This window comes from Anguilla anguilla, chromosome 9 (genome assembly GCF_013347855.1).
Source record: "Anguilla anguilla isolate fAngAng1 chromosome 9, fAngAng1.pri, whole genome shotgun sequence".
In the NCBI taxonomy this organism is placed as follows: Eukaryota; Metazoa; Chordata; class Actinopteri; order Anguilliformes; family Anguillidae; genus Anguilla; species Anguilla anguilla.
This window is the reverse complement of record NC_049209.1, coordinates 39,203,957-39,224,976: the sequence shown is the minus strand read 5'-3', so window position 1 is coordinate 39,224,976 and position 21,020 is coordinate 39,203,957. Positions and strand designations below refer to the sequence as shown.

The following is a 21,020-nucleotide window of genomic DNA, read 5'->3' as shown; positions in this document are numbered from 1 at the left end:
GTTATGCCCATATTTCCAGGTGATCCGCATACTGAAAGAGCTGAAGAGGAAGCACCCAGAGAAGAACTTAGAGGAACTGATAGAGTTGGCCAACCACCAGACACTGATGCCCCAGCAGAAGAGTCGCGCCTTCTATCGCATACAGGCAACACGCAGGATGATCGGCGCAGGAAATGTTCTGAAGAAACAGAACATGGAACCAGCACACCGCTCCCCACACACACTTGACAAATCTCAGGAGCAAGACCTGTCATCATGCAGCTGTATCATGTTTGAGAAAGGGCAGTATCAGTGCATGGAGAACTGCGGCACAGTTAGTCTGCACATCACCTGTCAGGGGGGCAGTGGCAAAAACACCATTTATCTAGACTACCACACCGAGGATGGCTCAGCCAATGCTGGTTCCGACTACCAGTTCAGTGAGGGCACACTGATCTTCAGGCCTGGAGAAACCAAACAGGAAATCAAGGTAAGAAAGAGATAGAAACAGAAGGGAGGGATCAAAGTTGGTTCAATGATATTACCAGTGGGCAGATAAAAGCTTCAAACTTGGCCAGAGACCATATTATTGGATCGCAGATTGTACATTTCAGATTTTACATTGTAGACTTTACCAGCAAGTCCATATACAATAGGTTCTCTACCATCCAAGAATTGATAAACTACCATCCAGAAAATGTATAGGTTGTATTTATGGAATGTTGATTTCCATGAAGTGGAAAAAGTTTTGCACACCCAAAAATAAAAATTAGTCAATTTTAGTTATATGATGTTAAAAACCCTGGGTTTAAAAAAAAAAAAAACTTTGGTGCCCAGTGTGTGGCTGATTATGTCCAATTCCCACCCTAATTCGGAATATCCAATTAACTTTTTGGGGAAGTGAAGTCATCTGTGGCTATCCTCCATAGCACAAAGTGTCACCAACCTACTTCTTTTCACACCACAGCCAAGCTGACATCACGTTTAATCAGAGAAAAATATCTCATATGCGGATTTGCATGCAGTCTATGGGTACCTGCTTGACCAGTGGGGTTGCTAGAGAGCAATGAATTGCGGACCCCTAGCCAACTTAACCCTCCCGTACCCTGGGTGATGCAATTGCCAATTAAGCATCACCCAATGGGGCTACTAGTCATAGTTACCACTGGCACTGTCCAGATTCTATCTAAAGCCGCGTTTCCACCGCAGGAACTATACCCCGGAACTAGGAACCTTTTGAGGAACTCAGTGCGTTTCCACCGCAGGAACTAGGGTCTAAATTTAGTTCTGGGGGCTTTGTTTTACCCCCCAAAAGGTTCCTGCTCGGGGGGTAGTACTTTCCGAAAGTACAGGAACCTTTTGGGTGGAGCTTGCAGCGCTGAACATTTCTGATTGGTCGAGTACTCACGGGATTTTTTTGTGTCTATTTTCAGGCGCCATGTTTGAAAATATGCAGGCGCAAACCAATTTATTTTCATAATAACTTCAAATCAAACTTGTATCTTATGCGGCGCAGTAGCCTACTTTTGGTTATAGCCTGCCAACGTCTTGGAATTATAACGTGTGCTCTTCTGTTCTTTTCTTGCTTTAGTATTCGTTTTATAAAATGCTAAGCATTCGTGCTGGGACAGCATATTACGTACTAAAACATTCAAACGGATTAATTCGGCTGCTGAATATTTTCTTCCGGATTTTCTTAGCCCGTTGTAATTGACTCAAAACGTTTGATACAGTTATGTGAGGTATGCGGAAGTATGGAAGTATGGAAATCACCTTCCGCACTTTTTGTCAGGGTAAAATAACAGGTTAATTCTAGTAATCGTACCTTTAGCTTTTTCAGACTGCCGTAATTTTACTCTGCCATTCTTCAATTCCACAAAAAGACCAGGAAGACTATGGACTAATTTATGGTGCATGGTTCGCATCTGGAGGGCACACTTCGCTGCTCGGCTAGCAGTAACTTCGAAGGAAAACAAACGGTGGCTGTACCACTACTAATTTAAATTTTCACGCAAGTCCGAGTTTTCGTTCTATTCTTGTCATTTTGCGATTAGCCTATATGGAATTGACGATGAGAAAGTAATCAAACAGCAAATTGTTTACAACGTGTGCATGTTTTCTGCTGTTGTTGCCAGTTAGCCTATATTGGAAATGTGAATGCATTCTGTCGCTTCGGATGTCAAGACATGAAAGCGAATGTTCGCATAAAAACATAATGAATGTGTTTGAGAGGATATATAAAACAGTTACAATCTGACTATTGGTCTGTTATATCCTATTTGTTGCATAACGGTCCAAGTTCAACTACCAACGACAGTTTTGCTTGACAGCGGCAAAATATGCCCAAACGGCTGCAGAAGAATATTTCAATTCCATGTGATTAAATCGATAAAAATCAATAAATACAAAAGTAACCATATATAGTCATTGTTGGTAACCCGTTGTATATAAGTGGAATAAACCCCTCCGGGCTGTCCCGGTTATTAGAAAATAATGTAGGCTACTTCGGTGGTAGTATGGGGTTACAGAAGAAATCATATGACAGATGGACCGACGACAACGTCGCTTTTTCATACGTCAGTGGGCTAATTTGCCTAATCTTCGCGGGACTTTAGACCCCGGTGGAAACGCAGACAACCATTGGCTGAAGGAACCTTTTAGTTCCTGGTAAAGTAGTTCCTGGGACTGAAAGTTCCGGGTAATTTTGGTGGAAACGTGGCTTAAGAGTGTGATGCTCATCCATGCACCACAGTGTGGTGCCTTAACCTATTGAGTCATCCAGCAACCAAATAAGGCCCTTCAGCCCTCCATAATAAAAAAAAGATTCACCTAGGTAATCAGAACATATAATAAATAAACAAATGAGTAACTGCATTTTAAAAAAAAAATCTAAAATAGAATTATCCTCTTGTACTTTCCACATTGAAGAGCCCTGTCTGTTCCATGACAAGCACAGCAGGTATCCTGGCATTGCGTGTCAGCCACTGAAAGATGTGAGAAAGTTTATATTGATTTTTTTCTGGTGTATTGACTTGTGTAGTGAAAAGAAAATTCACAGCAAGACCAAGGGACTTGAAAGTAAAACTAAAAAAGAAAGGTTGCACACTCTTTCCTCCAATGCAGTTTTTAATGGCCAACGTTACAGCAGCAAGCTGCCTTCTCCACGGCTTTAACGCAACAATTATCTCACACATACAAATAGGGTACTAAAATTGAACTCACCTGTGAGGCATAGACAATTAAGATCATATGACGTATACAAACCTTGATCTACACATAGAATTTATAAAAAGAACATAAGCAATTAAATTTACATATATAATGCTTCTGAGTGAATGCTTATTGAATAGATTCTAGATATCCAATATTTTAAAAATCTATTCAATAAGCATTCATTTAGAAGCATTATATGTTCTGCACACTTTAGAGGAAGGGGAAAAGATCAAGCTGACTTTGAAAAAGGGTTCAATATTGGGGCACGAATAGCAGGAGTGTACAGACATAGTGTAGGTACGTATAAGGTGTGTACAGATGAGGTTTAGGTGTGTTTGGTGTGTGTAAAGTTGATGTGTAGGTGTATACGGGGTGTGTACAGATTAGGTGTAGGTTAGGGTTTGGGTGTGTGCCGGGTCTGATGTGGTGTAACTGTATATAAGGTGTTTACACATGTGATGTAGGTGTGTATGAGGTGTGTACACTTGTGGTGTAGGTGTGTACGAGGTGTGTACAGATGTGGTGTAGGTGTGCATGAGGTGTGTACACATGTGGTGTAGATGTGTATAGTGTGTGTACAGAGGTGGAGTAGGTGTGTATAGTGTGTGTTCAGATGAGGTGCTGTTGTGTATGGTGTGTGTATAGATGAGGTGTAGGTGTGTACACGTGATGTAGGTGTGTATGGTGTGTGTGTGTATAGAGGTGGTGTAGGTGTGTATGGTGTGTGTACAGATGTGGTGTAGATGTGTATAGTGTGTGTACAGAGGTGGAGTAGGTGTGTATAGTGTGTGTTCAGATGAGGTGCTGTTGTGTATGGTGTGTGTATAGATGAGGTGTAGGTGTGTACACGTGATGTAGGTGTGTATGGTGTGTGTGTGTATAGAGGTGGTGTAGGTGTGTAAGATGTGTGTACAGATGTGGTGTAGGTGTGTAAAGGGTGTGTTGGGGTCTGCACAGATGTGGTGTAGGTGAGTTTCAGCTATGTACAGATGAGGTGTATGTGTGTACAGAGTGTCTTTGGGTTGTGTACAGATGTGTTATAGGTGTGCATTGAGGTATTTACAGATGTGGTGTTGGTGTGTTCGGGATGTGTACAGATGAAGTGCAGTTGTATAGTGTGTGTACAGAAGAGGTATAGGAGTATATGGGGTGTGTATAGATGTGGTGACAATGTGTATGGGGTGTGTTTTGGAGTGTGCACAGATGTAGTGCAGGTATGTATTGGGTGCATACAGATCTGATGTAGGTGTGTATTGGGTGTGTTTTGGGTGTTTACAGATGTGGTGTGGGTGTGTATGGGTAGTGTTTGGGGTGTGTACAAATATGATGTTGGTGTATATGGGGTGTGCTTGTGGTGTATACAGATGTGGTGTAGGTATGTATGGGGTGTGTACATGTAGCAATCATTTAGTAAAGATAGGCTTACTTCAGATAGTCATTGGACCAGTATTCTAGGTATGGTGGGAGTGGTTAATACAAATATGATAATGAGACCAGAGACTAAAGTTTAAGTAGAAGCATTATCGCCTGGTGTTATTTAAATAATAATAAATAAATAAAATTATAACCCCAGAGATGAAACAAGGAAATTGTTACAAAAAATGAAATTACAAAAATGACAGGAAATACACAGGTACATCCTGTAGGAATTTCTTAACAAAAGTGATGGTGTTGAAGATAAAGATAAAAAAATGACAGAGTCAGTCAAATGAAGAGGTACAAGTACAGTCTTCAAAAATATAAAGTCCAATACATGAGTTTATATAGTTTTCAGAGACAAAGAAGTGTTTCAACCTATGAGATTTATTTAATCACCATATGCAAAGATTCCATTACTAGCCAATCATCAGTTAAGATCAGGGAGTCCATACAAAGCAAGAAAAAAAGATTGCAAAAATTATTTGGTGACCACATTGTATGCTAGTCTGTTCTAGCCAGCTACCATAAGCATGACTGTTCACTTTCAAACCAATTTAAAAATTGTTTATGCAACAAGGCCACATCTGCTCTCTGCTTCGGCGAGAGATGGTGTAAGGGACATGCGGCTACTTCTCATAGTGGGGCACCAAAATGTATACGATATAAATCTATATCCTCACAGGTGGCGCCAGCATGTAATAATCAGTCTCATGAATTAAATATACAAACTATAAATCGGAAACTTAAATTAATGAAATTCATTGACAGTTAATCTTAACCAAATCATAATATCATATTTCAGCTAATACCAAATTAATATAAATGATTCAGCTAAGAGGTGAAGGTATTCTACTAAGTTCTTCTGAGTAGCAGCAGCTGACTAAATTCAGCACAAGAGTAATATCAATACAGACAATACTTGTAAATATAATAAAGTTCATTGAATACAAAGTACCAAAAGGGGCAAAGCACAATTCACTACAATGATGTACAATAAACTATATGAGTGCACGTGTGTGTGGGTGTTGTGTATGCATGTGTGTATGTGTGCTAGCATTGTGCGCACAAGTATGCGAGGCGTGTTGTACGTTCTCCGATGCATGGGGCTGTGTACACGGTTCCAGGAGAATGAAGGAACAAAATGGAGTGTATGAAAGGAGGGGTTTTTGAAACTAGATAAAGCTAGTGGCTACACAATGGTGCATGAAGAGTATCAAACAGATAAAGGGTAACCAAATAGCTATTGGTTTGCATTTTTCAAGATCAACATGGCATGTTATGACCAGTTTGTATTTAAAATAGATCACATGCAAGATATGTTCTGTGCATGACATATATTAAAATTAACGCAGTGCAGTGGATGGCTTAGAGCTGAGCACAAGAGAATGGTAACACAAGGAGCATTTACATTAATCATTAAAACACAATAACCATTAGCACAGTCATGTACATTCAGTCATAATTATTACTATATTCAGTCCAGGCCCGGACTGGCCATCGGGAGATTCAGGAAAATTCACAATGACCTGCCTGCCTGGTCGCTGATTTGGCCTGCAGTGCAGTCACAGGGGGTAATAAATCTTGAGTTGCACTGTGATTTTTACCCACTGTCTATAACAGGGTTTGTCTGTATGTCCCCACAAAAGCAGACCAATCACAGCTCATGCCGCTACATGTACAACGAGGAAACAAAACTTAAAAACTAAACATTACTTGCTGCAGCAACAAACACATTCGGAACGGCACATAAGCTAACGATTTGTTCACAAACTCCACACCGCAAGTAACTTGCTATCAATAGCTAAAGATTGGACAGGCAGGCCACATAGTTATTAGAGCAGCGTCTTGTTAACAATAGACCCCCCAAAAAAGAGAAAAGATGGAGCCGAAAGGGAGAGGGAGAAGAAAAGGAAGCACCTTCAAGAGGAGGCGGCCAAGTGCTCTGAAATAACTGACTTATTCAGAGCCCCCACCAGAGAACATGTTGCAAGAAAGTTAGCTAGCTAGCACAGCGTTAAGCCATATTTTTAGTTTCAGCATAGCTTGGGCAAAACTCGGCAACCCCTTAATTCAATTCAATTTCTTGCTCAACACAGTTCATGGTTATTTTATATGTTTTCCACACAGAGACTTGCCAGCTAGCTGTGATGTCAAGAAAACTAATTTTGCTCAGTCCAAATCTCAATAGGCTGGCATGTTGAGTGTAATGTTAGGTTATAAGCCCCATGTAGTATGTACTGTAGTATGGCCCTAATGAGGAAAAAAAACTTTTGAGATGTGTTTTGTGCAACAAAGGGGAGGGTGAGTCGTGCTATATTTGAATACAGGGAAAGTGAGAGAAATTCACTGTTATAACTATACTATGAATGTAAAAAGCTTTCCTCTTTTTCTATAAGGTGGAGATATGGGGATATGAGTCAAAGTGGGCGATTTGCTATTGTAAAGTATAAGCTACAGTCAATTGGAAAATAAGTTGTGTTCTTTTTTCCTATGCAAAGGTGGAGATAATAGGCCTACTAGTGCTGGTGCTTCAGAGGGAGAGGTGCAGGAAGAGCCTAGTGCTAGTATAGAGGAACTGGCAGGTACAGGGCAAACAGTCTAGAGCAGGACATGTTATGACTATGAAACAGTAGAACAACAACATTTAATGGCAATAGTATTCCTTAAACAAGCTATGTTCATATTCTTTCATAGTTAGTTATTGGTAAATTTAGTTATTGTTGATGTAATGATTACACTGGTTCTTCTTATTCAGTACCAGCAGATTCTGAGGATAGAGAGAGAGATTCAGTGTCCAGCACAAGGGAAACAGCAACTGAGGAGAGAGATAGGGAAAGAGATGCACTGCAGGAAGACACAGAGAGGCCTTTTGATTATTTTGCTCACCCTCAGTCCAAAGATTTGGACTTATTTTTTCGTTACCACCCACAACAAACCCCAAGATAGCCATTCCCAAAGTCTTCCACAGCAAGGATGGGACAAATAGAAAGTGGTTAACTTCCGGTGAATCATCTCACTCTCTATACTGTTCGGTGTGTCTCGCATTTGCCAAGCCTTCTGCAAGTGATAAAGTTTTTGTTAAAGGAGGCATGCAGGCATGGAAGCATGTTCACCAAAGAATTGAGGAGCACGGAAGAAGCAAGTTACACAGAAAGAGTGCAGAGGCCTATTTCCTGAGGGAAAGCATTGCTGATATCAGTAGTCTATTGAGTGACAAACAAATCTCAGCCCACCGAGAGGAAGTGAGAAAGAAAAGGCAAGTTATGGAACGTGTGATTAATGTCATCAAAGTAATTGGTAAGCGTGGCCTTAGCTACAGGGGTGATAGACACGAAGCCGTATATAGCCTTGAAAAAATGGCCTTGGACCATCGGAATTTTTTGGAAATGATATTGCTGCTGAGTAAATATGACATTTACATTACATTACATTATAGGCATTTAGCAGACGCTCTTATCCAGAGCGACGTACAACAAGTGCATTTGCCTGCAATAACATGTCAATGACTGCACTGAGAATGGTAAGAGGCTGCATGAGACTGGAGGTAAAGGAAGAGGGTCCCTTGTAATTCTGCTGTCCAAAAGAACAGTGAACAAAGTCATTGAGGTAATCAATCTCTTAATCCCAAAAACTATTGTTAGTGAAGTAAGGGAGGCAGGGATGTTTTCAGTCCAACTTGATACAACACAAGATCTGACATCTAAGGACCAGTGTGCAGTAGTACTGAGGTCGTAAACGAGAGGCTCATAGCTGTCATTGATTGTAAGTCATCGACTGGAAAATACTTTGTGGAGCTGGTGAAAAAAATTCTGGAAAAGGTTGACATTGACATCAAGAAATGTGTTGGTAACTCAACTGATGGAGCTGCTAACATGCAGGGACAGTATAACGGGTTTTCGGCATTGCTCACTGGAGGATCTCCCAACCAAGTCCACATATGGTGTTACACACATGCTCAATCTTGTGTTAACAGACACTACTGGAGTTGTCGTGTCAAGTGCATCACTCTTCTCATTGCTAAATGATGTAACAGTTTTCATCCAGGAGTCCTACAAACGTATGAATCTGTGGGAGGAAGTCAGTGAAGACAGGAGACACAGACGGCTTGCTCCAATAGGAGAAACTCATTGGTGGTCCACGGATCAATCCTTGAGGAAAGTATTTGGATGTTTTGTACATCTATGTCACATTTCCTAACAATTTTGTTTTTATCATATTTACAAAGATGCTGATCAGGAAACACGGCCTAGTTGTGTATAGATGTGGTGACAATGTGTATGGGGTGTGTTTTGGAGTGTGCACAGATGTAGTGCAGGTATGTATTGGGTGCATACAGATCTGATGTAGGTGTGTATTGGGTGTGTTTTGGGTGTTTACAGATGTGGTGTGGGTGTGTATGGGTAGTGTTTGGGGTGTGTACAAATATGATGTTGGTGTATATGGGGTGTGCTTGTGGTGTATACAGATGTGGTGTAGGTATGTATGGGGTGTGTACATGTAGCAATCATTTAGTAAAGATAGGCTTACTTCAGATAGTCATTGGACCAGTATTCTAGGTATGGTGGGAGTGGTTAATACAAATATGATAATGAGACCAGAGACTAAAGTTTAAGTAGAAGCATTATCGCCTGGTGTTATTTAAATAATAATAAATAAATAAAATTATAACCCCAGAGATGAAACAAGGAAATTGTTACAAAAAATGAAATTACAAAAATGACAGGAAATACACAGGTACATCCTGTAGGAATTTCTTAACAAAAGTGATGGTGTTGAAGATAAAGATAAAAAAATGACAGAGTCAGTCAAATGAAGAGGTACAAGTACAGTCTTCAAAAATATAAAGTCCAATACATGAGTTTATATAGTTTTCAGAGACAAAGAAGTGTTTCAACCTATGAGATTTATTTAATCACCATATGCAAAGATTCCATTACTAGCCAATCATCAGTTAAGATCAGGGAGTCCATACAAAGCAAGAAAAAAAGATTGCAAAAATTATTTGGTGACCACATTGTATGCTAGTCTGTTCTAGCCAGCTACCATAAGCATGACTGTTCACTTTCAAACCAATTTAAAAATTGTTTATGCAACAAGGCCACATCTGCTCTCTGCTTCGGCGAGAGATGGTGTAAGGGACATGCGGCTACTTCTCATAGTGGGGCACCAAAATGTATACGATATAAATCTATATCCTCACAGGTGGCGCCAGCATGTAATAATCAGTCTCATGAATTAAATATACAAACTATAAATCGGAAACTTAAATTAATGAAATTCATTGACAGTTAATCTTAACCAAATCATAATATCATATTTCAGCTAATACCAAATTAATATAAATGATTCAGCTAAGAGGTGAAGGTATTCTACTAAGTTCTTCTGAGTAGCAGCAGCTGACTAAATTCAGCACAAGAGTAATATCAATACAGACAATACTTGTAAATATAATAAAGTTCATTGAATACAAAGTACCAAAAGGGGCAAAGCACAATTCACTACAATGATGTACAATAAACTATATGAGTGCACGTGTGTGTGGGTGTTGTGTATGCATGTGTGTATGTGTGCTAGCATTGTGCGCACAAGTATGCGAGGCGTGTTGTACGTTCTCCGATGCATGGGGCTGTGTACACGGTTCCAGGAGAATGAAGGAACAAAATGGAGTGTATGAAAGGAGGGGTTTTTGAAACTAGATAAAGCTAGTGGCTACACAATGGTGCATGAAGAGTATCAAACAGATAAAGGGTAACCAAATAGCTATTGGTTTGCATTTTTCAAGATCAACATGGCATGTTATGACCAGTTTGTATTTAAAATAGATCACATGCAAGATATGTTCTGTGCATGACATATATTAAAATTAACGCAGTGCAGTGGATGGCTTAGAGCTGAGCACAAGAGAATGGTAACACAAGGAGCATTTACATTAATCATTAAAACACAATAACCATTAGCACAGTCATGTACATTCAGTCATAATTATTACTATATTCAGTCCAGGCCCGGACTGGCCATCGGGAGATTCAGGAAAATTCACAATGACCTGCCTGCCTGGTCGCTGATTTGGCCTGCAGTGCAGTCACAGGGGGTAATAAATCTTGAGTTGCACTGTGATTTTTACCCACTGTCTATAACAGGGTTTGTCTGTATGTCCCCACAAAAGCAGACCAATCACAGCTCATGCCGCTACATGTACAACGAGGAAACAAAACTTAAAAACTAAACATTACTTGCTGCAGCAACAAACACATTCGGAACGGCACATAAGCTAACGATTTGTTCACAAACTCCACACCGCAAGTAACTTGCTATCAATAGCTAAAGATTGGACAGGCAGGCCACATAGTTATTAGAGCAGCGTCTTGTTAACAATAGACCCCCCAAAAAAGAGAAAAGATGGAGCCGAAAGGGAGAGGGAGAAGAAAAGGAAGCACCTTCAAGAGGAGGCGGCCAAGTGCTCTGAAATAACTGACTTATTCAGAGCCCCCACCAGAGAACATGTTGCAAGAAAGTTAGCTAGCTAGCACAGCGTTAAGCCATATTTTTAGTTTCAGCATAGCTTGGGCAAAACTCGGCAACCCCTTAATTCAATTCAATTTCTTGCTCAACACAGTTCATGGTTATTTTATATGTTTTCCACACAGAGACTTGCCAGCTAGCTGTGATGTCAAGAAAACTAATTTTGCTCAGTCCAAATCTCAATAGGCTGGCATGTTGAGTGTAATGTTAGGTTATAAGCCCCATGTAGTATGTACTGTAGTATGGCCCTAATGAGGAAAAAAAACTTTTGAGATGTGTTTTGTGCAACAAAGGGGAGGGTGAGTCGTGCTATATTTGAATACAGGGAAAGTGAGAGAAATTCACTGTTATAACTATACTATGAATGTAAAAAGCTTTCCTCTTTTTCTATAAGGTGGAGATATGGGGATATGAGTCAAAGTGGGCGATTTGCTATTGTAAAGTATAAGCTACAGTCAATTGGAAAATAAGTTGTGTTCTTTTTTCCTATGCAAAGGTGGAGATAATAGGCCTACTAGTGCTGGTGCTTCAGAGGGAGAGGTGCAGGAAGAGCCTAGTGCTAGTATAGAGGAACTGGCAGGTACAGGGCAAACAGTCTAGAGCAGGACATGTTATGACTATGAAACAGTAGAACAACAACATTTAATGGCAATAGTATTCCTTAAACAAGCTATGTTCATATTCTTTCATAGTTAGTTATTGGTAAATTTAGTTATTGTTGATGTAATGATTACACTGGTTCTTCTTATTCAGTACCAGCAGATTCTGAGGATAGAGAGAGAGATTCAGTGTCCAGCACAAGGGAAACAGCAACTGAGGAGAGAGATAGGGAAAGAGATGCACTGCAGGAAGACACAGAGAGGCCTTTTGATTATTTTGCTCACCCTCAGTCCAAAGATTTGGACTTATTTTTTCGTTACCACCCACAACAAACCCCAAGATAGCCATTCCCAAAGTCTTCCACAGCAAGGATGGGACAAATAGAAAGTGGTTAACTTCCGGTGAATCATCTCACTCTCTATACTGTTCGGTGTGTCTCGCATTTGCCAAGCCTTCTGCAAGTGATAAAGTTTTTGTTAAAGGAGGCATGCAGGCATGGAAGCATGTTCACCAAAGAATTGAGGAGCACGGAAGAAGCAAGTTACACAGAAAGAGTGCAGGGGCCTATTTCCTGAGGGAAAGCATTGCTGATATCAGTAGTCTATTGAGTGACAAACAAATCTCAGCCCACCGAGAGGAAGTGAGAAAGAAAAGGCAAGTTATGGAACGTGTGATTAATGTCATCAAAGTAATTGGTAAGCGTGGCCTTAGCTACAGGGGTGATAGACACGAAGCCGTATATAGCCTTGAAAAAATGGCCTTGGACCATCGGAATTTTTTGGAAATGATATTGCTGCTGAGTAAATATGACATTTACATTACATTACATTATAGGCATTTAGCAGACGCTCTTATCCAGAGCGACGTACAACAAGTGCATTTGCCTGCAATAACATGTCAATGACTGCACTGAGAATGGTAAGAGGCTGCATGAGACTGGAGGTAAAGGAAGAGGGTCCCTTGTAATTCTGCTGTCCAAAAGAACAGTGAACAAAGTCATTGAGGTAATCAATCTCTTAATCCCAAAAACTATTGTTAGTGAAGTAAGGGAGGCAGGGATGTTTTCAGTCCAACTTGATACAACACAAGATCTGACATCCAAGGACCAGTGTGCAGTAGTACTGAGGTCGTAAACGAGAGGCTCATAGCTGTCATTGATTGTAAGTCATCGACTGGAAAATACTTTGTGGAGCTGGTGAAAAAAATTCTGGAAAAGGTTGACATTGACATCAAGAAATGTGTTGGTAACTCAACTGACGGAGCTGCTAACATGCAGGGACAGTATAACGGGTTTTCGGCATTGCTCACTGGAGGATCTCCCAACCAAGTCCACATATGGTGTTACACACATGCTCAATCTTGTGTTAACAGACACTACTGGAGTTGTCGTGTCAAGTGCATCACTCTTCTCATTGCTAAATGATGTAACAGTTTTCATCCAGGAGTCCTACAAACGTATGAATCTGTGGGAGGAAGTCAGTGAAGACAGGAGACACAGACGGCTTGCTCCAATAGGAGAAACTCATTGGTGGTCCACGGATCAATCCTTGAGGAAAGTATTTGGATGTTTTGGAAATCCTGGCCATGCACTTTTCATTGACTGGGTGATCACCATGACAAGGATAGAGAAAGATGACACAATGAAGCCTGCTGTGAGAGTGAAAGCCAGAGGATATGTGGAGGCACTTCTGAGGTATGAAACCGTACTCACAGCACAGGTTTTCCTAAGGACATTGGAGCTGATGTTCCCCCTGTCAAAGTCTCTTCAAGCCAGTGGCATGGAGATACTAACTGCCCAGTGCTTAGTGATGGGAACTGAAGACAGCCTGAGAAAAAGTTCCAGAGACTTTCATGGGATTAACCCTCTGGGGTCTAAGGGTAAAATGAGGCACACTGGTGATTGTGCGATGCTCTGACATTTGTGTAAATTTCATCAACTTTATATACAGTGATTCCAAAGTGTTTCATATCTTTGTTTTCAGCACAAACTCAGCTACAATAATATGGCAGCAGTAAGTAGGTCATAATCATGTGTGGATTGTAAACTGCTCTAAAAACACACAAACTGTAAACAGTAGTTTTGAACATGCACAGGAATGTTGTAATAAAGCACACTGAACAATTGTGAATAAGACTTTTGGTCACTGAAATGTGTTCATCAAGGTCTTGGGTATCAAAAGATGACAAAATATTTTAGCAAATCCAATGAGAAATATAAAATACATTGCTAAAAGTTAGTGTTGTGACTACTATTTTTCAACATCAGGTGAGAATTGGAGGGCAAATGGCCTTTCTGTAATGAATATGCATTGGGTAGGACGACCTGCCAGCTAAGTAGGCTATTCACATCTGGCCGCATGCCTCCCCACCACTAAGACAAAGACTCAGTGAGCCATTTAGAAGACAGAAACAAAGACATCTTTTGATTTTCAGAACCTTTATTGAAGCAAACTATACGCATGGAAGATGAGATGAGACTGGTGTACTCTTGCAACGCTTGCGTGGCCTCTTAGCTAGTGGTGAACTAGGCCGTGTTTCCTGATCAGCATCTTTGTAAATATGATAAAAACAAAATTGTTAGGAAATGTGACATCAAATCAAACTTTATTTATATAGCACATTTCCTTCAACAGGTGAAAATTAAATGTGCTTTACAAAAAAGGGGCAAACCACTAACTAATGAAAACAAAACTTAGGAAATGTGACATGGTTACATCATATACAAACAAAGAACCAAACAAACACAACCAGACGCAGAGAGGTAGCCTATAATTTTGAGAAGCAATGGTTAGAATCGTTCGTAGTGTGGGAATTTACAAGCGCGCATATTAGTGAATATTCCTACAAATACACAGAGAATGTAATGCAGCACACATTTACAAATAATGCAAGCTATCAACAAAACAACATTAGCTAAACTAAATAAACATTGATATTCCAGCTCAACTACATGCAACTCATCAATAACAATGCCTCAATCTGAAGTAGGCTAGGTCTGTTTAGCTAAGTGGTTATTATATTGCTATTTCCCGAATTTACTTACAGTATGCTAATATCGATTGTGCAAGGACATCAGTTTTAGAATCTTAGCCACGCCACGGGCTATTTATTACCAATATGATCGAAAAACATACAGTCTACCTGATACTTCTAACATAACCAGACGCAGAGAGCCTAGCCTATAATTTTGAGATGCAATAGTTCGAATCGTTCGTAGTGTGGGAATTTACAAACGCGCATATTGCTGGATATTCCTACAAACACACAGATACGTTGCAATGCAGTACACATATTTACCAATATGATCATAAGAAATATACTTACGCATGAAGTTGATCCTCAGCTGGATCAGTTCGCTGTTCGAAATGACACCGCTCTTCATCAGTGTCAGCTTCCGGACGGACCATTTTCCAAAATTAAACGAAATGTTCACCTCAAAGGAAGTGAATTAGGTGACACGTTGACATTCTATCCTGCTTTCGCAGACTTGGCATTTCTCACATGGATCTCGCATCGCCCCTCCTTTAGTCTCCTTCTATGGAGAGTAATTATAATGTTGTTAACATGTGAATGCGATTTGGGCGGACTTCCTGCTGAGCGAAATTCACATAGTAATGAGCTCTCGGCGGAGGTCTCGACCCCAGAGGGTTAAAAGTATTGATATCAAAAGCCGCGTTTCCACCGCAGGAACTTTACCCCGGAACTAGGAACCTTTTGAGGAACTCAGTGCATTTCGACCGCAGGAACTAGGGTCTAAATTTAGTTCCGGGGGCTTTATTTTACCCCCAAAAAAGTTTCTGCTCGGGGGGTAGTACTTTCTAAAAATACCCCAACCTTTGGGGTGGGGCGCAAGCGCTGAAAATTTCTGATTGGTCGACTACTTGCAGTGTTTTATTTCAACCACCATGTTTAAAAATATGCAGCCGCAAACCGATTTATTTTCATAATAACTTCAAATCAAACTTGTATGTTATGCGGCGCAGTAGCCTAGTTTTGGTTATAGCCTGCCAACATCTTGGAATTATAACGCGTGCTCTTCTGTTCTTTTCTTGCTTTAGTATTCGTTTTATAAAATGCTAAGCATTCGTGCTGGGACAGCATATTACGTACCAAAACATTCAAACGGATTAATTTGGTTGCTGAATATTTTCTTCCGGATTTTCTTTGTTAGCACGTTGTAATTGACTCAGAACGTTTGACACAGTTATGTGAGGTATGCGGTAGTTCTGCGTAATTCACATTGGTGATACAGTAAAAGCAAACTGGAAATCACCTTCCGCACTTTTTGTCAGGGTAAAATAACAGGTTAATTCTAGTAATCGTCCCTTTAGCTTTTTCAGACTGCCGTAATTTTACTCTGCCATTCTTCAATTCCACAAAAAGACCAGGAAGACTATGGACTAATTTATGGTGCATGGTTTGCATCTGGAGGGCACACTTCGCTGCTCGGCTAGCAGTAACTTCGAAGGAAAGCAAACGGTGGCTGAGCACTGCTAATTTAAATTTTCATGCAAATCCAAGTTTTCGTTCTATTCTTGTCATTTTGCGATTAGCCTATATGGAATTGACGATGAGAAAGTAATCAAGCAGCAAATTGTTTACAACGTGTGCATGTTTTCTGCTGTTGTTGCCAGTTATATTGGAAATGTGAATGCATTCTGTCGCCTCGGATGTCAAGACATGAAAGTGAATGTTCGCATAAAAACATAATGAATGTGTTTGAGAGGATATATAAAACAGTTAAAATCGGACTGTTGGCCTGTTATATCCTATTTGTTGCATAACAACGGTCCAAGTTCAACTACCAACGACAGTTTTGCTTGACAACGGTAAAATATGCCCAAACGGCTGCAGAAGAATATTTCAATTCCAGGTGATTAAATCGATAAAAATCAATAAATACAAAAGCAACCATATATAATCATTGTTGGTAACCCGTTGTATATAAGTGGAATAAACCCCTCCGGGCTGTCCCGGTTATTAGAAAATAATGTAGGCTACTTCGGTGGTAGTATGGGGTTACAGAAGAAATCATAGGACAGATGGACCAACGACAGCATCGCTTTTTCATACGTCAGTGGGCTAATTTGCCTAATCTTCGTGGGATTTTAGACCGCGGTGGAAACGCAGACAACAATGAGCTGAAGGAACCTTTTAGTTCCTTGAAAAGTAGTTCCTGGGACTAAAAGTCCGGGGACTTTTGGTGGAAACGCGGCTAAAATGACGCCAAGTTACGGTACTGCAAACAATATAGGCTATCTTGCCTCACCGAAATTAAATAAGATGTATTCCAAAGCAATGCTACCCAATATTTCCTCAATTCTTTCAAGTCACTTGGCCCTGTGTTTTCTAATCTTGCCATTTTACAATGTTATGCAAACTTTGTGTCCGATCAAGAGTATTACACAAGCATTGTTTTAGATAATCTCCCAAATTGGAATCCCTAAAGAGATTCTAACTGATCAAGGCACTTCCTTTATGTCACACACACTGTGCAAACTGTACGAATTGTTAGGAATTAAATTGATCCAGACATCCGTGTACCATCCGCAAATGGACGGACTGGAGGAACGATTTAATAAAACTTTAAAAACAATGATTCGTAAGTTAGTACACAAGGATAATAAATATTGGGATAAGTCGCTGAACCCTGAGCCACATCATACTGTTTGTCACAGTCAATTGTTTAAAAAAAAATAATAATATAGCAAAGCGCCAGTGCTAAACGGTAAACCTTGATCATACTGTAAAAGTTCAGATAAGGGTAACCGTAATCCACAATATTTTCTTAAAGGGTTTGTTTGCATTTTGAGCCAAATATTGTAGATATTGAAAGACTGTAAATTTTTGATCAATCAATAATACAGATGTAAGACCATCTCTGTTTATAGAAAAGTATATTTTCCCGTCCATTTTGGCTGTGTAAAAAATGCAGAATACTATGTTAACACAGCCTCTGAGTCTGATATTAACCTCTGAGTCTGATATTGCCAAAAACGCGTAATTGAGCATGTGCATAAAATCAAAACAAAAAAGACTGAGTCAATGATCTTTAGTTTTAAAAAAATCACAAAGCAATGCACGCCTGTAAACTGTATGGTCCAAAATGTTGCCCTCCAAAAAATCTCTGCTCCCCCAATCACAGCAGTCTAGATCCGGGACTGGCTGAAATGTATGTGTGTTTGCATGTATGCATGCGTATGCATACCTCTCATAACCTACATTCATATGCATTACTGTTATCAGTTACTCATTACAAACACAAATCCAAAAGAAATGATATCTGAAGAGAAACACATTTTCAACATACAAAAATGCCAAGTTACTCACACATACAAAGCACTGTCTATAGGTCATTAACACTTGCAAAATCTAGGCCTGCCACTAAAAGTACTGATATAAAATTAGGCTAAGATACAAGAAACAATACTGGCTATCTTACCAATTACCTTTCATATGTATTGCTATTTATTTTACCAGATACTTTTTTCAAATTGAACATCTGCTATTATTAAGTACTTCTAAGCTCACCCTCATCTTCAGTAGTATTTCACTAGTTTTTCATTTATAATCTTTAGTGACCTGGTTTACACCTGGGTTACATACAGATGAGGTCTAGGTGTGTATGGGGTGTGTACACATGTGATGTAGGTATGTATGGGGTGTGCACAGATGTGCTGTAGGTGCATATGTGGTGTGTTTGGAGTGTGTACAGATGTGGTGTAGGTATGTTTGGGGTGCATACAGATGTGGTGTCTATGTGTATGGGGTGTGTTTGGGGTAGCTTATTTGGAAATGCAGTTTAGGTGCATGCAAGATGTATACAGATATGGTGTATCAGTGTACAGGGTGTGTCTGGGGAGTGTACAGATATGGTGGAGTTGTGTATGGGGTGTGTATAGATGCAGTTTATGTGTGCGTGGAGTGTGTACCGGCCCAGTGTGGATTTGAGGTGTTTCTCTGATGTAACTTTTACTATGATGTAACCTGTCTCAGGTGGAGATCATCGATGACGATGTGTTCGAGGAGGAGGAGTACTTCTTTGTGAAGCTGCTGAATTTGCGGGTTGGAAATGCAGAGGGCATAGTTGAGACTGAAGGGGAAGGTGTGGTCCCTAAAGCCCGGCTGGTGGAGCCATTAGTCGCCACAGTGACCATCCTGGATGATGACCATGGTGGGATCTTCACCTTCGGTCAGCCACTGCTGCATGTGAGTGAAAGCGCTGGAATCTTGGAGGTGGCAGTGTTGCGCAACTCCGGTGCCTGTGGCACCGTTATCCTACCCTATTACAGTGAGGATGGCACCGCCCATGGAGGAGGTGTGGACTATGAGGATGTACATGGCGAGCTGGTGTTTGCCAACAACCAGACCTGGTAAGCACAGCACACTGCCTCCCTACTGGTAAACTATGCCAGGCATGCAGTCCTTATACTGAGATTGTGGCAATGTGGAAAAGATATCAAGACTTTACAGAAACATTTACAGAAATTTACAGAAATGCCCAAGAGAAACATGATACACTTTTATAGGCCAGTTTATTAAATTGGTAACTCCTCCCCTTGCTAATTTTGCTATGAGAATTCTTGGCATGACTTTCATAAGTGTACTTCTTGTTGTGTGACACAAGGATATGAATTCTCAACGTCTCCCAAAGGAATGTGTGGATTTCCACTTAGATTCCACTGAAGCATGAATTGGTTGTGTTTGCTTCATGTGTGCCTGCAGTCAAAACCTGCAGGTACGCATCATTGACGACCAGGAATATGAGAAGCAAGAGAACTTCTTCATAGTGTTACAAGAACCACGATGGCTCAAGAAGGGGATCACAGGTCAGTGTCTGTGTATGTGTGGGCATACATGATGGTCTCATTCAGCTGAACAATAAATCACTACAATTCATGGTCCTGAAAATTCAAGTAAAAGATTTAGGGAAATATTTACTCCTATTATCTTTAAATGCAGTCCATTAAATCCAATTCAATTTAATTTGCATTGTGTTTTTTTAGAGAGACACTGTCATAAAGATCTGACTTGTGAAAATAGCAACAATATACATGCATATTTAAAACATTTTGATTTTCCATAATAATATTTTCTTGATCAGATCCAATGTGTCCCTCATCCTAGTATTCATGCTAACATAAATAAAATTTAAGCGAATTTAAGATATCTCTAATTCAATTTTCATTAGTTAGATTTCACCATTAAGTTGTATGGAACCTTCAGTTAAAGATATCTTCAATTCAGTTTTGACTAACTAAAATGTGAACTCCAGATAGCTCTATTTAAATTACGACTAGTCGTAACTGAAATTTGAGATTCTCTACATTAGTTCTGACTAGTCATAATTTCAATTAAAGATATATTTAATTCCTTATTATTGAAGATCTATGGCAAGCCGTTTAAGCTTTTATTCAACTTGTTTTCAATTTTAACTAGTTAAAATAGGTATTTTTGATATAAAAAATTACATTTGAGCTAGTTAAAATTGGAATTCTTGATATCAAGAATAACAATTTTGACTAGTTAAAATTCAATTCTTGATATCAGGAATAGACATGTAAATGAAATCTGATGAGAAACATGTTTTCAACGTACAAAATGTCAAGTTACTCACACATACAAAGCACTGTCTGTAAGTCATTCATTCAAACTGCCAAAATTTAGGCTTGTATCAAAAAGTATTGATGTCAAAATTACACCAAGGTACTGTACTACAAGCAATATTGGCTATCTTACCTTACACAAATTAAACAAGCTGTATTCCAAAGTAATGCTACCCAATGTTTCCTAAATTGTTTCTAGTTGCTTGGTTCTGTGTGTATGAATGAATGAATGATTACATTTATATAGTACTTTTCCAAACGCTGAAAGTGCTTTACAGTGATAAGTGGGAACTCACCTCACCCACCACTAATATGTAGCACCCACCTGGGTGATGCACGGCAGACATTTTTGCGCCAGAACGCTCACCACACATTAGCTAAGGTGGAGAGGGAGAGAGCATTTTTTAGCCAATTAAATCAGGGGATTATTAGGTGATAAGTTTTTTTGAAAAAACCAGGACACCAGGAAACCCCCTACTTTTGCGATGAGTGTCATGGGGCCTTTAAGGACCACAGTGAGTCAGGTCCTCGGTTTAACGTCTCATCCGAAAGACGGCATCTCCTACAGCACAGTGTCCCTGTCACTGCACTGGGGCATTGGGGTTTATTTGATCAGAGGGAATGGACTGCATTTATATAGCGCTTTTATCCAAAGCACTTTACAATTGATGCCTCTCATTC

General features: G+C 39.9%; 1 protein-coding gene across 2 annotated transcripts in view; it reads left to right on the top strand.

Annotated features, from left to right (window-relative positions):
• Positions 1 to 21,020, top strand: part of slc8a2a (solute carrier family 8 member 2a) — a 91,694-nt gene that overhangs the window by 52,462 nt on the left and 18,212 nt on the right. For both annotated transcript variants that reach the window (XM_035433074.1, XM_035433073.1), the window contains 3 exons: positions 20 to 469; positions 18,730 to 19,106; positions 19,459 to 19,562. In XM_035433074.1, coding sequence (XP_035288965.1) covers positions 20 to 469; positions 18,730 to 19,106; positions 19,459 to 19,562 — 931 coding nt within the window. The remainder of the gene's footprint in view (positions 1 to 19; positions 470 to 18,729; positions 19,107 to 19,458; positions 19,563 to 21,020) is intronic.